Raw genomic sequence first — 17,333 nt, forward strand, 5'->3', positions numbered from 1 at the left:
TTTTGTTTTAATCAGGCCTTTCCAGCTACAATAGTCATTTACAACATTAACAATGTCTACACTGTATTTCTGATCAATTTTATGTTATTTTGATGGACACATTTGCTCTTCTTTCAAAAACAAGGACATTTCTAAGTGACCCCAAACTTTTGAAGGGTAGTGTACCTGTTGGAGAACCGTGGTCTAGGGGCTCTATTCAATCTGGATTGCTGAAGCATTACAGATAGCGTGTTAAAAATGGGATTTCATATTGCGCCGACATCTGCAACGTTTACAGTGAATGCAGTCTCCATTAACGCGGGAACATCGACCTTTACATTTCAATCACGCTGTAATGCTGAATTTCCGCGATAGGGATTTGGTTAAGTAATGCATCCATTCTTGTTTCTTGAGGTTAGCACATACATTGTGTGTGTATATATAGACAATTGATTGGATATGTATAACCAATCCAACCAATTGGAGAGCTGTGATTACTTACAAGGAAGCAGATATAAGTGATTGGTGTAAGCAATTAATAAAAATACTGCAGAAAAAAGCTATCCAGTGGGCCATTTCCCATGAATTTAATTGACATTTATTTGATTTGACAGCATAAACCTGCACTTCCTCTGTCATGTATTAACCCTTCTCTTGTGATACCTGATTGTGTAAACTGTCCACGCACTGTGCATTTCAACTGTTTACACAGGCAGCCTAATTCAGATCTTTTTCCCCCAACTAATTGGTCTTTTAACAAATCAGATTGGCTCTGAAAAAGATTGGATGTGAAAAGATCTCATGTGATTGGTCAAAAGACCATTTTGGAGAAAAATTGAATTGGGCTGCCTGTGTAAACTGCTTCTCACCTGTTATACCTCAGTATTGCCGCGTTCATGTGCTAGTCGGAACTTAAATATTTCCGACTTGCTAACTGGTTCAGCGCAGCAAGTGTATAAACACCTATGATAACTAGAGCCAATTAGCAAGTCATTAATTTCAGCGTTTCCTAGTTCCGACTAGCACGTGAACGTGCATTGGTCTCAAATGATCCTGTCAGCAAACTCCTTCAAAACATGCAGGAAAACGTTTTATTATTTGCATCGTTCATCCCTGTGATTCAGTCACACAGTGAAGTCAGCCATGCCAGACGAGGGCTCAGTCCAATCCACTGGTCTCCGTAATGTCCTGCTTCATCCTCCTGGACTTCTTCTAGTGGTAAAATAAAACCATGTCCCAAGTTGGGATCAATAAAGTACTACTCTAAAAACAAGCCTTTCCCAGGGACAACCCCATCTTACCTTATGACCAAGGTAAGACGGGATGTATTGTACTAAACAGTCACATAAAGCTAATGACAGTGTCATCTTTAGGTAAATATTAATTTATAGTTAACAACATACATTTCTCAACTTCTATCTGTGGACCTATCATCCAAGTGACTAAAAGGCGAAACGTTTTGATCAGGAAACCTATAGCTAGTGTAAATCACTTCAGATACAGCTAACACACACACGTACTGTACAACACCTTTTCTACAGTCAAGCAGAAAGTTCGTTTTGAGCGTGAGGCGGCTCTCCGCACCGCGACTGCTGTCTGTGTCTCCGAACGCTGCAGAGTTGAGTGAAGGACTGGCCGCACCGAGAGCAGATGTAGGGTTTCTCCTGGGTGTGAACGGTCCTGTGTCTCTTAAGGTGACTTGACGAAATGAAACTCTTCCCACAGATCGAGCAACGGTACCGCCTCTCGCCACTGTGGATTAGCAGGTGCACCCGGAGGTTGTTGGGCTGCGCGAATGACTTGCCGCAGTGTGGGCAGCTGAACGGCCGCTGTCCCGTGTGGACCCTCTGGTGCACCTCCAGGGACGCCTGGCTGTGGAAGATGCGGCCGCAGAAGTTACAGCCCATTGGCTCGTTCGTCGTCGTGGCTCCATGCGGCTGCCTCTGATTCGCTGGCGGTGCGGGAGGAGGAGGAGCTGTCATGTCAAAGGGGGCGAAGACGCCCATATCGCTGCCGGGGAACTGTCTGGACTGGCTCTCTACGTCAGCCTGGGTTTGGTAGGAGCAAGATGGATGCCCGGCAGCCTCTGCGTTTGCGGCTGCTGCCTGGGCCAAGGAAAGCCCCAGATGCCCCAGAACCCTCTCCTGCATCAGAGCCAGATCCAAACCGGGGCTATTCAGTATCTCTGTGCTGAGATCTGGTCCTGTTGGCTGCTGGGGTCTCTGGTTCACACCCTCTGTCCCCATCTCTGACTTGAGGTTACCTTCGGATCCACTGGTCCTAGTGGGCTCAGTGGGGTCCTCTGTGGCTGCAGTGGGCGAGCTGTGAGTGTCAGCCATGTTATGTCTCTCGCTGTCATCGTCGTTGGGTTCTGGAACTACCATCAAGGATGAAAAAGGAGTCATCAACACAATGATCAGACATTCCTAATCATATACAATAGGTTGCCTTTAAACACAGCACAAGTCCTAAGAGTTGATGTCTTCAGCTAAGGGCTAAGAGTTGATGTCTTCAGCTAAGGGCTACGAGTTGATGTCTTCAGCTAAGGGCTAAGAGTTGATGTCTTCAGTTAAGGGCTAAGAGTTGATGTCTTCAGTTAAGGCCAGTAGTAGCCTGTGTGTTGGGTATTTCAACAGTGAGTGGATTGTAAATAAAAAAGTGTTCTAAGTAATCAATATCTGCACTGAAACTTACCAGTGGGTCTACTCTCTGAGCTGATGTTCTGTTCTACCTTCAGGTCCACGCCACAGCTGTCCACTCTTTCCTGCTTGATTAGGGACAATGCAGTTCTGTCTTCCTGTAAATAAAATAGAAAAATACAGATTACGTTTCAGCCTATTCCATGTCATTTACGTTCATTTTGACAGCAAAAACACACCTGAGGCATGTGGTGGTATTGTGAATGGTCCTCGATTGTAGCCAGGGGGCCTCGGGCCTGGTCATTACTCACTGGCATGGCAATTGAAGACACTGAAACTGCGAAGCATTGTCATTATTAGGATCATTGTATGAAGATCTGGGCACATATCCACAAAGTGTCTCAGAGTAGGAGTGATGATCTAGCATCAGGTGCCCTGCCCATCAGGTGCCCTGCTCTTATTCATTATGATTCAGGTTAAAAGGCTAAATTGATCCTAAATCAGCACTCCTACTCTGATATGCTTAGTGAAACAGGTCCTGACTGACAGGAAAACAAGTATAACCAGGGTAGGGGAGTAACGGATTACATGTCATTCGTAACTGCTTACAAACAAACAAACTAATCCGTTACCAGGAAAAATATTGTAATTAGATTACAGATACTTTTGAAAAACTCGGATTACTCCTAGGGTTACCTTTAAATTCAGAAACGATGTTTGCGTGAATCTTTCAGTTTTCTCTATGATATTCAAATCAGCATTGAAAAAAGGCGCAAGTTAAGTTTGTTCCACCTGAGTGAGTCTGACCACAAGTCAGAGACCACTATGATGTCAGAGACCACTATGATGTCAGAGACCACTATGATGTCAGAGACCACTATGATGACAGAGACCACTATGATGACACGCCCAAGGTGTTTGATGGAAAAGAGCAGGAATAGGCTTTTGTAGGCTACAGTCCAAGCTATGTCTTGGTGCCAATGCTGTCGTCATCCAAATATTATCCAACTTGAATAAACACTTGGAGGTAAGGATGACATCAGTGTTGTAGTCTACGAACGATACGAATATCACCTATTATTGATATCTACATAGCGCATTGATGTGAATCACACTGCTGGTATCTCATTTAGCCATTTGCACCTTTGTCAGATTGTGGTTGATGGTTGTTCACAAACGTGTACAATTCATTAAAGTATTCACACCCCTTGACCTTTTCCACATTTTGTTGTGCTACATCCTGCATTAAAAATGGATTCAATTGAGATTTTGTTCACTGGCCTACACATAATATCCCATAATGTCAAAGTGGAAATATGTTTTTAGAAATGTTTACAAATGAATAAAACATGAAAAGACATTGAATATATCCCTTTGAGCACGGTGAAGTTATTAATTAATTACAATTACATGGTGTATGATTAAACCCAGTCACTACAAAGATACAGGTGTCCTTCCTAACTCCGTTTGCCGGAAAGGAAGGAAACCCCTCAGGGATTTCACCATGAGGCCAATGGTGACTTTATAAAAAACAGTTCAAGTTTAATGGCTGTGATAGGAGAAAACGGAGGAGGGATGAACAACTACTAGCCTAATTGACAGTGAAAAGAAGGAAGCCTGTACATAATAAAACACATTCCAAAACATTATTCCTGTTTGCAACACGGCACTAAAGTAATACTGCAAAAAATGTGGCAAAGTAATTCACTTTTTGGGGCAAATCCAAAACAACACATTACTGAGTACACCACTTCATATTTTCAAGCATAGTGATGACTGATTCATGTTATGGGTATGCTTGTAATCATTAAGGATTGGGGAGTTTTTAAGGATAAAAAGTATCTGAATGGAGCTAAGTATAGGCAAAATCCTAGCGGAAAACCTGGTTCAGCCTGCTTTCCACCAGACACTGGGAGATGAATTCACCTTTCAGCAGGACAATGGCCGATTTAACAGAGCTTGAAGAATTTTAAAAATAATAAGTGGAAAATGTTGCATAATCCATGTGTAGAAAGCTCTTAGAGACCTCACCGCTGTAAACGCTGCCAAAGTTGCTTCTACAAAGTATTGACTCAGGGGTGTGAATACCTATGTAAATTAAATATCTGTAGTTAATTTTCAGTAAATGTGCAAACATTTCTAAAAACATGTTTTCACTTTGTCATTCTGGTGTGATGTGTGTAGATGGGTGAGAGAAAAACCCATTGAATCCATTCCGAATTCAGGCTGTTACACAACAAAGTCGAGGGGTACAAACGCTTTCTGAAGGCACTGGCACTGTGTGTACTTTATCCCAATACTGGTTTAATTGAACAGCCAGTGAAGTATGCACTCTCGCAACAGCTGCATAATGTTGATCTCACCCTATGGAATAACAGTTTGAGGGAGTTCCTCCCTTCTACACTCCTCCGTGTTATTGTGCTTCATACTGTCAAACACAAGTTTAATTTAAGAAGTCCACGAGTGGGGCTTTTATTGCTCAATCTAATTTGTGCTGATTCCCAAAAATTGCCCTCACAAAAAAAGATTGCAGTCAGAGGGAAGTATAACTGCAGTATGTCGCAAATACTTCGTTGAAAATGCCAGTATTGTTTTACTGCAGTAATTTTGCAGTTACAGTGCTGTATACCTGCAGTTCAACTACAATTACTGCGTCCAAAATACCAGTCGACTGCACTTTTACTGCTGTTTCAAAACTAAAATCTTGTTTTGTATGGGTGTCCATTTACCTAACAGACACATGCTCAAACTCGCGCACTTTTGATAGTTGCAAATTATGGAAATATCAAAGCGTCAGCACCAAAAACATAAACATTAGGCCTATTGCAAATGCAGCATATGTCATTCATTTTTCTTAAGCAAATGGTACTTTTCGGTAGTGCTCAATGCATGCCATTCAATGAGAGCAGCATTTATTTTTCAACTCGAAGCAATGAGGCCGATCAGTCCTCCAAGACAAGATAAACAACAAAGTAAGTTAATAAATCCTTCGTTTTTGGGTTATGCTCCGGTAAAATAATTTGGCTAATATATATTTCAAGTCGTATTCTTCAAGATCATGGGGTATTCAATGAATTGGAATGACTGGAAATCGGACAGACTTTGTTAATGTAAAGATAACCTAATTGTATTATTATCTGTAGTAGAAAGTAATGGGTTCGTAGAAGCCTACAAAGCCAACCCATGCAGTAAAATGCACCATCGATTTATGGCCATCTATGTAAACGCTAACATTGATTTATCCCGCAATAGCTGTCGTTCAATGGTAATATTCATTTTTACCTTCTAATGCCTCTTAAAGGGAAAGTAATCAGATTACGTTCGGGAGTTTGGGCAAGCCAAACATTACGTTGCTGATTACAATTTGACAGGTAACTAACGGATTGCATTTAGAAACCCAGCCCTGTTTATAACCCGTTTATATATATAAATAATAAACTGTCGGTACCTTCATGTGGTCTCAAATTAACTGCATGCATTTCATTCCGTAGATCGCGTCTTCTGAGTCTTCGCTCATAGCTCCGCATCTTCACGTCCATTTCGCGTAATTTTCGTCGGAGCACATATTTCTCTTTCTCGGTTTGCTCTCTCTCCCTCTCAATTTGCACTCTTTCCTGCTCCATTTGGGAACGCAGAGAGGAATAACCATCATCAACAATTTTGCAGATCTCGACCACCGCCGAATTGGCTAGCACCTCCATTATCGAAGCTATTTGCAATTGATAACCAACACAGTCCGCCATTGTTGCCATTTCTGCTCTTCATGCACCGTTTAATCTACAACCGAAATACTTAAGCCAAATAGCCTATCGTTGCTTAAAAATGTTGGATGATTATACTAGTTTGAATACTTATGTAAAGCCCTAGCTTGTTATTGTTGAATAACGATACTGCTTCGGGTCTAGAAGGATGCTATCGTGTCGCCTGTTGATGACGTACCACTCTTCTCGTTTGACTGGATTAGCACATTACCGCCACCTTCGGAGTTTGAAAGTAGAGACAGGACTAAAACTATTCTAAACAAAACATTACACCGCACGAGAGCTTACACACACAACCAATATTTTTAATATAATTTTTAATTGTTAAACATAATAGCCTTACCCCCCAAAAATTGAATAAATCTTGACAACCCACGTTTGCAGAGCAGCCTTTGATGAAGTAGTAGGTTTAATAGCAATAGAGTCATCATTTAGTGACTTGGAGCAGTTTTTCATTCAATGCACTGAACAAGCATGATAACTCCACATTCATTTTCAGGGGGAATGTTTTAATATGTTCACATCACACCAAGAGACCGTTTTCAGGATATTATTACAAAACAACAATGTTTACCGTGCACGATGTACAAAATTCATTATATCAATATTTTACCAACACGATATAAACAGAATACAGTGTCCATTAATTATTCAAGACTTAATCCTGCGTTCTACTGTGGACACTCTGGTGCCTCATTAGGTTCCCGAGCACAGAGAAACTCTTCCCGCACTGAGTACAGCTGAACGGTCTCTCTCCGGTGTGGACGCTCTGGTGCACTTTGAGGCTACAGGATTGTGAAAACCTCTTGCCGCATACGCTGCAGCCAAACCGCTTTTCTCCTGTGTGAACACTCATGTGTCTCTTGATGTGGCTGGACTGGGAGAAGCGCTTCCCGCATTGGGAACAGCTAAAGGGTTTCTCCCTGGTGTGTATTCTCTGGTGGGTCTTGAGCTGGTGCAGGTGGAGGAACTGCTTGTCACACTGGGTGCAGCTGAAGAGTTTCTCCCCCATGTGAATTCTTTGGTGAAGTGCGAGGTCTAGCGAGTTGGAGAACAGCCGTCCACATTCCTGGCAGTTGACCAGTCTGTTTGAGAAGAGGAGGCCCCCTTGTGTCGAGTTTGAAGGGCTGACGAAACCATCGTCGCCGGGATACGGACAAGAGGTCAGCTCCTCGCCTCCAGCGCCGTCTCCTCGGTGGTGAGTCTGTATCCCGGCCATTTCCGACGGAGAGAAAAAATAGTCTAAGGAGGTATCGAATCCTTTTACATCCGATTCGCTGGACCTGCGCCCTTCCGATGACTCGCTCTCCCTTAAGTTAACGTTGCTCTGAGGACAGACGTTTGTGCTGTTCCCCAGCTGAATACCCTCCCTGTTTTTCCCAGGGATGTCAACTCCACACTGAGCAGCCAGGCCCATTCCAATATCCCTCCCTTTTGTCCAGGAGGGCATTCCTGCCTCCATTTTAAGAGTGTCAACTCCTCCGGCCTCCTGCTTCCAGCCCAGTGAGGCAGAGGAAGCCATACTGTCACACAAGGTTGTGACCCCACTCGGAGTCAAGGGCGGCTGGGCATCAAGTGGCTTAATAGAGTCCGTTTCCACCAAATAAGAACAAGATGGATCAAGCATGTCTCTACCATCCTCTATGCGAGAGAGGCCAGCTGCTGTATGACTCTCTCTCTGATATGTCACACAGTCCGAGCTGTGTGTGTGCTGGCTTGCCGTGCTGTGCCCGTTCGCGGTCTGTTGGAGCCTCTGGTTGTCGCCGTCCCGCTTCTCCTCAGCTACCTCCACAGGTGAAGTTTCTGCATTCAGGATTTGATCGTTCACAGCAACAAGAGACCGAGACACACTAACTGAGGACAAGAATGAGAGAGAGAGAAGATAACAATAATTTCATGATGCGATTGTATACTTTTTGTAACTAGACCATTATGGCCCCATCCTATTGGTAAGTGTGGTACCTACTCAGTCTCCTGGGTTGCTGGTTGTGCTTTGAGCCACAGTCCCTCAGCTCCTCTTCCAATTTCTCTTCTTTTACAACCACTACCTCAGGATGCTCAGTCGTGTCAAGGTTCTGCAAAACAAGAGGAGGAATTGGACTGAACTGTAACTGTCCTGCTGTATCCTCAAGTTCACTCCAGGAATAACCACACAGTCTATAAGTACAGTTGGAGTGCGCTCTTAAATAATTCCCCATTTATTCTAAAATAAATTGAAATACATTTTTGTCTAACTTTTGGTCACCACACCTTATTGGATTTTCAACATTGATTCTGCAATGTTATTTTTGTAAACTTAGTTTTCATTGGCCACTCCAGAACAGTCCAGCGCTTCTTCTTGAAGCATTCCAAGGTGCTTTTTGTGTGTGCTTGAGGTTGTTGTCCTACTGGAAGAGGACCTTCAACAAAGACACTGAGTTGAACATTGCATTCCAAAACACCTTGATAATGTCTTGCCAACATTTAAGGCCCCCAGTACCAGAAGCAGCAAATGAACCCCACAGTATTGTCAAACCGCCCCCATCATTGATTGTGGGGAGGGTGTTCTTTTCTTTGAATGCTTTGTTTGGTTTTTGGTAGACATAAGAAGATCACACTGCTGAAGGAGACACAAAATGCCTGATTTAACTTACCAAAATCCACCCAAATGTTCTGTTGACCAATAAAAAAAAATGGAACTCTTTGGCAATACAGATCAGCTCTGTGTTTACTGACAACCAAATGAAGCATTCAATGAAAATAACACCCTCCCTACCTCTGGTAGTGCGCAAGCCATCATGACATCAGCAGATTCAGGTGTTTTGTAGTCTAATGTTAAACCCAGTGTCCAAAAACTGGGTCTCTGTTGAAGGTTATAGGTCTTCCAGCCCAAACACACACACACACACACACACAAAAGCAACCAGGAATGGTTAAGAAGAGAGATTGGAGTGTTCTGGAGTGGCCAGCAAAGTCCAGATCTGAATCACCTCAAAAACCTAAGGCGAGATCTAAAAACAGCAGTTGATGGCATCCCTCCAATATTAAACAATTATAGCAGTTTGCGGCTGAAAAGTGAGCCAAATTGTCAGTAGAAATGTGTGGAAAGCTCATTAATGGCTACAAGAAGCGCTTGTCTCCAGTTATCTTGGCCAAAGGCTGTGCAACCAAGTACTAGCTCCGGGGTGCCAATAATTTTCTCCATGCTGTCGTTTTTATTTTTTTAAACTAAAATGTACAAAAATAAGCCATGTGGAAAATCTGGTGATCAAAGTACTTATTTAATAAATGGGGAACTATTTAAGAAAAGTGCAAGAGTGCTGATATATTTGTCTGCAACTATATCAGATATGTAACTTAGAATCCATTAACCTCTTCACTGACAGTCCTAGTGCTCCTGTCCCCCAACACCACGGATCCTCCATTTCTCCTTACACTGGGGGACTGCTTCTCTTCGACTTGATCTATATCGGAGTGGAAAAACAATAGATTCATGACATGCACGGCATTGAGAACATGCAGTCCACAAATAATATTTCCTGCACCAAAACTCACGTCTATCATTGCATTGGTAAACTATAGAAACTCACCTGTTCCTTGCGCACCAAAACAGCTCGACAATGGGGGTACGATGTTTCTTTTGACAGATCGTTCCCTAGAACGAACCTCCACCAGGTGTAGTTTGTTCTTCAAAGCCTGGTTTTCGCTCTGAGTTCTCGATATTTCAAGGCGCAACACGGCATAGCCATCGTCTACAAGTTGGCAGATTTCTGCCACTGCCGCGTTAGCCAATACCTCCATGATGGAGGCGAGCTGAGAGTGAAAAGGTACAGAATTCGACATTATCGCTTAACGTTATTTCACTCAAAGCTTACACATTAAGTGTATTGGATGAATGGTTTGTAGAGTAAAAGTACCATGTCATCAAAAAGCACTAACTACATTTATGTGAAAATCTTCGGCGATATTGTTTGTGTTCAGCTCGCTAGCCGTTAACATGTCATTGTTTACTTCCGGGTGGCAGAGGTCATGACGTTAGTCTACCGTAAATACCAGTTTATCGACCCAATTGATTTAGGATGCTGTTCTACTCGGATTCCGCCTCCCTCTATAGGAGAACTCACCATGTCACAGAAGTAAACACATTCAGTTCCAGGTGGAGAAAGTTGCTCTGTATTTACAAATCAGTAATCGCTCACTCATTCCATAGTTGCCCTGTTTATAAAATGGAAACATAAGTCTGGATATGTTTTTATTCAAATACGACAAGCTATTTAACAATGAAGCCTAAATGATGCTTTTCAAACAAAAGGAAAAATCTAATTTTGCCAAAGCCAAAAATATGAGGGAAAAAATGAGACATTAAAACCAAAAATTCTTACACTTAAAAATGTTAATTCAGTTACAGCCATTTTATTTGGGTCATGTTCAGTGAAGAGCATAAATGGTAGCTGACATTCTCAGACAGAACACACGTTAGACATCATCACCACGATCATTGTTCAACTCAGGTTGTGGGACCTGAACTTACCAACCAAAGGCCTTCAGGTCGCTGTCCATACAAGATCAGAACACGGCTGCTCCACCTTTAGAGGGTGCTTTTCAAGCTGGTGTTTTTTAAGCTGGTACTGACTTTTAAAGCCCTTGTTGCACTCTGAGCAGCTGAAGGGCAGGTCTACCTTGTGTCTGAGCTGATGTTTGGTGAAAGGTGATTTGAGCCTAAATACCTTGCCACAGACGTCGCAGGTATAGTGTTTCCTTTGTATTTTTCTATGTATAAACATGTGAGAGCGCATGCTATTTTGAGTCGCCCAAGTTTTTCCACATATTTCACAAGTGTATTGTATCGGTTCATTCCTTATGGGTGCCTCAGAACTCTCAGCTGACTCAAACTGACTCTGTTGGTCCTCAATGTCCTTGGACTCAGGTTCTGGTTCGACAGTCTGCTCCACCATTAGAGGGTGTTTTTCCAGCTGGTGTTGTTTGAGATGGTACTGCCTTTCAAAGTCCTTGTTGCACTCGGAGCAGCTGTAGGGCCGGTCTCCCTTGCAAACAATGCACTCGTGCATGTCGCGATCCTGGCGCTCCTTGAACGTCTTGCCACAGTCCGCGCACCAGTAGTCTTCTCCAACGTGTATGCGCTCATGGTAGTCACGTATTTTAGAATATAAAAACATCTTTCCGCACACAAAGCAACTGTAGGTTTTCACACTGTGTTTGAGTAGCTTGTGCTTTGTCAAGCCATTCTGATGCTTGAATTTGTCACCACAAATATCACAACTAGAAGTCCCTTTGTGTGTTATCAAGTGACTTGTCATTCTGCCTTTCTTGGTCCCAGTCTTTCCACATATTTTACAGGTGTATCTTATGTTATATTTCTTCCTCTTTGTAGGTGCTGCAGCATCCACAATTGACACCAGCAACAGACTCTGTTCTTTCTTAAAGACGTCGAGTCCAAGTTCTTTGGATCCCCTAGAGGCTTGACTTCTCTCTTCCTCATCACTTTTTCCTATGATATTCTGGTTGGCCTTGTGAGTCTCTGGCATCCACCCGCTGTAACCTGGAAAGGCAGTCACCAACAATACATTTTACAGGTTTGTTTCACAGTGACTCGTCATATTGTCCATTAGAAGCTAAGAGCATACAGTGCCTTCAGGAAGTATTCATACCCCTTGACTTATTCCACATTTCGTGGCCGAATTCAAAATGGATGACATTTGTTCTCACCCATCACCCACACAATACGCCATAATGACAAAGTGAAAATGTTTTTATACATTTATTGAAAATGAAATAACTTTCACACCCTTTGCTATGAAACTCAAAATTGAGCTCAGGTGCATCCTGTTTCCATTGATCATCCTTGATGTTTCTACAACTTGATTGGAGTCAACCTGTGGTAAATTCAATTGCTTGGACAAGATTTGGAAAGGCATACATACACCTGTCTATATAAAGGTCCCATAGATGACAGTGCATGTAAGAGCAAAAAACCAAGCCATGAGGTCAAAGGAATTGTCCGTAGAGCTCAGAGACAGGATTGTGTTGAGGCACAGATCTGGAGAAGGGTACCAAAACATTTCTGCAGCATTGAAGGTCCCCAAGAACACATGGCTTCCATCATTCTTAAATGTATGATGTTTGGAACCACCAAGAGTCTTCCTAGAGCTAGCTGCCAGGCCAAACTGAGCAATCAGGGGAGAAGGGAGGTGAGGTGAACAAGAACCTGATGATCACTCGGACAGAGCTCCAAAGTTCCTTTGTGGAGATGGGAGAACCTTCCAGAAGGACAACCATCTCTGCAGCACAACACCAATCAGGCCTTTATGGTACTGTGGACAGACAGAAGCCACTCCTCAGTAAAAGGCACATGAGAGCCCACTTGGAGTTTGCCAAAAGCCAGAAACAATTTTCTCTGGTCTGATGAAACCAAGATTGAACTCTTTGGCGTTACGTCTGGAGGGAACCTGGCACCATCCCTACGGCAAAGCATGGTAGTGGCAGCATCATGCTGTGGGTATGTTTTTCAGCGACAGGGACTGGGAGACTAGTCAGGATTGAGGGAAAGTTGAACGGAGCAAAGTACAGAGAGATTCATGATGAAAACCTGCTCGAGACCTCAGCAAAAGTTCACCTTCCGGTAGGACAATGACCTAAAGCACACAGCCAAGACAACATGGAGTGGCTTTGGGACAAGTCTCTGAATGTCCTTGAGTGGCCCAGCCAGAACCCAATCGAAAATCTCCTGAAAATAGCTGTGCAGCAATTCTCCACATCCAACCTGACAGAGCTCGAGGATCTGCAGAGGAGAATGGGAGAAACTCCAAATACAGGCTTGCCAAGCTTGTAGCGTCATACCCAATAAGACTCGAGTCTGTAATCATTGCCAAAGGTGCGTCAACCAAGTACTGAGTATAGGGTCTGAATACTTATGTAAATGTGATCTGTTTTTTGTTTAATACATTTGCTACACAAAAATAAAACCTGTTTTTGCATTCCCATTATGGGGTGCTGTGTGTAGATTGACGAGGGGGGAAAAAACAACTTCATCCATTTTAGAATAAGGCTGTAAGGTAACAAAATGTGGAAAAATTCAAGGGGTCTGAATACTTTCTGAATGCACTTTCTGAATGTGGAAACGTCCTCGGAGCAACAATGCCACAAAGTGGTAGACCACACAAGTTCACAGAATGGGACCGCTGAAGTGCGTAGCGCACAACAATCGCCTGTCCTTGGTTGCAACACTCACAAGTTCCAAACTGCCTCTGGAAGCAACGTCAGCACAGAAACTGTTTGTCGGGAGATTCGTGAAATTGGTTTCCGTGGTCGAGCAGCCACACACAAGCCTAAGATCACCATGCGCAATGCCAAGCGGCGGCTGGAGTTGCTCAAAATTGGTAACATTTCTTAAAACATGTTTTAACTTTGTCATTATTGGGTGAGAATTTTTGTATTTAATCCATTTTGAATTCAGGGTGTAACAAAACGTGGAATAAGTCAAGAGGTTTGAATAGTTTCTGAAGGCACTGTAACTCATGCTGCAGAGCTTGAACATGTAATACAATAGCTTCAACTGACCTTGAGACTCCATGACATCATCCGTTTCCTCCTGTTTAATGAGCAGCGGTGCTGAACATGTCTCCACTCCCTTCCAAAAGACAACCAATGGTGTTATCAACTCTCATCAGCCTTTAAGAGAGTAGATCATACAGCAACAGTTAGACAAGCATCTTGTTGTAGGGGTTTCCATTACAAAACATAATGCAGCAGGGGAATGACACCAAAATCATGGAATATATTTAATACAAACAAATATTTGGAAGGGCATATTTTATGCTTAAATGAGAATATTTGAAAACAGCCTTTAAAAATGTTTATCTGTAGCCTAGATGGTATTTTGAGTTTTTATATATATTTTTTAGCCCTTTTCCATGATATCCAATTGGTAGTTAGTCTTGTCCCTTCGCTGCAAGTCCTGTATGGGCTCAGGAGAGTCTAAGGTCGAGAGCCATGCATCCTGTGAAACATGACCCCGCCAGGCCACACTGCTTCTTGACACACTGCTCGCTTAACCCGGAAGCCAGACGCATCAATGTGTCGGAGGAAACACCGCCCAACTTGCGACCGTGTCAGCGTGCCTGCACCCGGCCTGCCACAGGAGTCACTAGAGCACAATGGGACAAGGACATCCCGGTAACCAAACCCTCCCCTAACCAAGACGACGCTGGGCCAATTGTGCACCGCCTCATGGGTATCCCAGTTGCAGCCGGCTGCGACACAGACCGGGATCGATCCCGGATCAGTAGTGACGCCTCTAGCACTGCGATGCAGTGCCTTACACTGCCGCGCCACTGGGAAAGCCCTATTGAATTCATCTAAGGGTCATTCAAAGCCTTAATATACTATTTACAGTTAAAGCCCTGCTACACATTTTTGCTAGGCATGAGCTTGCATGGTTTTCAATTAAATATGTCTGGGCCTCGTCTCTGTGAGACATATCTACCCTTACAAAAATCGGCAGCCAAAGCACAAGCTCCACTCACCTTGTCTGTCATCTGACCAAAAATCTGCAATGGCTGTTCTTCCTCTGATACCAATGACGGTGGACCTTTGTCTTCAACAGTAAGGTGACCTTCTAGCCAAAGACCATTGGCCTCTTGTTCATTGAGGATTTGCTCCACGACTGGGAAGTTTCTGAAACCTGATGAGGGGGGTAACATACAAATTGAGTTTTTCTGAAAATGTTGGTCATACAGGGATAATAAGGCTCAGATTTCACAAAAACATGTAGTAGAAATATGCCATCACTCGTCATGATTGCATATATTTAGAATAGTATTTGCAAAGCACCTCTTCACTACTGAGGGAGTAGGGTGCCCCCTATAGCCCTAAGGTCCAGCAGGGGGCGCTATTATTCAGTCAGTAATAACAGCGCCCTCCGGGGCTGCACATTCAGGCGACTGCTAGCTAGCCTGCTAGTGTATTATTCGTCTCCTAGCTTCCTACAGACAAATAGTCAATAGTCATAACTATCTGTAAATATTTTATCTCACCGTCTTCTTGAACGCTCTCCATACTTTTCGCAGGCTTTTCCTTCCCCTTGCTATTCTCCATCACCTGCAATTTTGTCCTCGAACTTCGGTTTTGTTCTTGCAACATTTCCACTCGAAGAGCAGCATACGTTTCTTCCATAAATTGACAAATGTCTTGCACGGCTGTTGCTGTCAAGGTTTCCATAATGAAGGCAACACGAGAACGAAAGGCAAGTTCGAAAGACATAGTTACACAAATACAAAAGTTGATGCGTGTTGTTCAACACCTGACAGTGGAAGGAAATTAGCTACTGGCGGAATGGTTGAAGAAGTGTTGGCCGTTTCCAGAGATATCGATTCTTCTTCTTCATGTGGTTTTTCGGCAGATTTAGACGCTTTGTTGCGTATTGCTGCCTTTCACAGCTCGGAGTATGAATTGCAATAAATACCAGAGGAAGAGGCGAAGCGAGACGTTTTACTCAGCCCAAATCGGTTTACGAAAGTGAGGAATTGTTGTATGGAGGAAATAAGTGTCGAATTTGTTAAACGAAGCATGGCTTTGGTCCAGTCTGATCTCACCTCCAGCCTTCCTTCCATATTTGAGGACATGTATTTCCATTGTTAGAGCGGTCACTTGAATATCTTGTCAATATAATAGACCATCTTTATCTGCCTCCTTAAAATGTTCCTGCTGTTATCAATATTTGTGTTGTAAAATAATAAAATGTAAATATCACTGACTGATTTTTATTCCTCTCCAAATGTTTTTTAAAAAGTTGACAAACCTAAAGGAAAGCTGTTACTGCAACAACTGATAAGTCAGAAGAAAGATCTATCAATTCCATCACTGATTTACACTGAACAAAAATATACACCAAACATGCAACAATTTCAAAGATTTTTACTGAGTTACAGTTCATAGGGAAAATCAGTCAATGTAAATAAACATATTAGGCCCTAATCTATGGATTTCACATAACTGGGCAGGGGCACAGCCATGGGTGGGCTTGGGAGGGCATAAAACTACACCCTTGGTAGCCAGGCCCAGCCAACAAGAATGAGTTGTTCACCTTAAATAGGCATTATTATTGCAGACAGAAATACTCCTCAGCACCCCCTCAGACCATCCCGGATGTGGAGGTCCTGGGGTGACGTGGTTTGCGGTTGAGGCAGGTTGAACGTACTGCCAAATTCTCTGAAGTTATGGTGGAGGCGACTTATGGTAGAGAACTGAACATTGAATGCCAGTTGCACATTCCCTCAACTTTAGACAACATATGTGGCACTGTGTTGTGTGACCTTTTATTGTCCCCAGCACAAGAGTCACCTGTGTAATGATCACACTGTTTAATATATACTGATGAGTCAACAGGGTCAATAGAAGGTAGGCTCTGAGGGTCAGGTCTTGACACGTTCCTGAATAACATAGCAACACCTGAGGGAATGGCATCTAAAACAATTGCAAAATCTTTAGGTGTTACAGGGACCTTGTAAAGTGATAATAATTATTTATAACTGAGTAAAAGACCCTCTGCATTTACCAGTTGGCTCACCAATAGGATATTATTTCGGAACCAATATTCTAAAAACAGAGGTATTTTTATACAATATATCCCGATTATTCCATATATAATATCTGTGTGGAGAAAAGGTGTGTTTATAAATTAAGGGCCATGACAAGAACCTGCCGATGAAAAGCAGAAAGTTTAACTGGAACTTTGTTAATTTATAATTGCAAAACAACATGAAGTTAAGGCCACCAAAAGTAGAGAAGACATGATGAGGAATAAAATTCCAGATAGAAGTGGGTGGAAGTTAATCTTTCACCATGGAGTGGAGTTTAGTCCGCTAACGACAAGCCAGAATTGGAGCCGGGACCCCCGTCCGTCAGACACTCGACTGCTATCCTCTCCGCTCCGAGAGATATGACGACAAAAGTCACC

The 17,333-nt window shown here is 43.0% G+C and overlaps 2 protein-coding genes across 3 annotated transcripts; both read right to left on the reverse strand.

Annotated features, from left to right (window-relative positions):
- Positions 1–542: 542 nt before the first annotated feature.
- On the reverse strand, positions 543–6,567 carry LOC110534766 (zinc finger protein 792). Its single transcript, XM_036933887.1, has 4 exons — positions 6,067–6,567; positions 2,858–2,955; positions 2,674–2,776; positions 543–2,356 (listed from the first exon to the last, which is right to left on the reverse strand). The coding sequence occupies exons 1-4, from the start codon at positions 6,368–6,370 to the stop codon at positions 1,521–1,523; spliced, it is 1,341 nt and encodes a 446-aa protein (XP_036789782.1). The 5' UTR covers positions 6,371–6,567; the 3' UTR covers positions 543–1,520.
- A 138-nt stretch (positions 6,568–6,705) lies between these two features.
- On the reverse strand, positions 6,706–16,037 carry LOC110534754 (zinc finger protein 697). Of its 2 annotated transcripts, none has more exons than XM_036933886.1 (7): positions 15,412–16,037; positions 14,902–15,059; positions 13,937–14,047; positions 9,949–11,918; positions 9,731–9,822; positions 8,346–8,454; positions 6,706–8,233 (listed from the first exon to the last, which is right to left on the reverse strand). In XM_036933886.1, the coding sequence occupies exons 4-7, from the start codon at positions 10,199–10,201 to the stop codon at positions 7,038–7,040; spliced, it is 1,650 nt and encodes a 549-aa protein (XP_036789781.1). In that variant the 5' UTR covers positions 10,202–11,918; positions 13,937–14,047; positions 14,902–15,059; positions 15,412–16,037; the 3' UTR covers positions 6,706–7,037. The 2 variants fall into 2 exon arrangements, with proteins under 2 accessions (XP_036789781.1, XP_036789780.1); XM_036933885.1 differs by having other exon boundaries at positions 13,937–14,006; positions 15,412–16,029.
- Positions 16,038–17,333: the final 1,296 nt, after the last annotated feature.

The sequence above is a fragment of the Oncorhynchus mykiss genome, chromosome 10 (genome assembly GCF_013265735.2).
Source record: "Oncorhynchus mykiss isolate Arlee chromosome 10, USDA_OmykA_1.1, whole genome shotgun sequence".
Classification (NCBI taxonomy): Eukaryota; Metazoa; Chordata; class Actinopteri; order Salmoniformes; family Salmonidae; genus Oncorhynchus; species Oncorhynchus mykiss.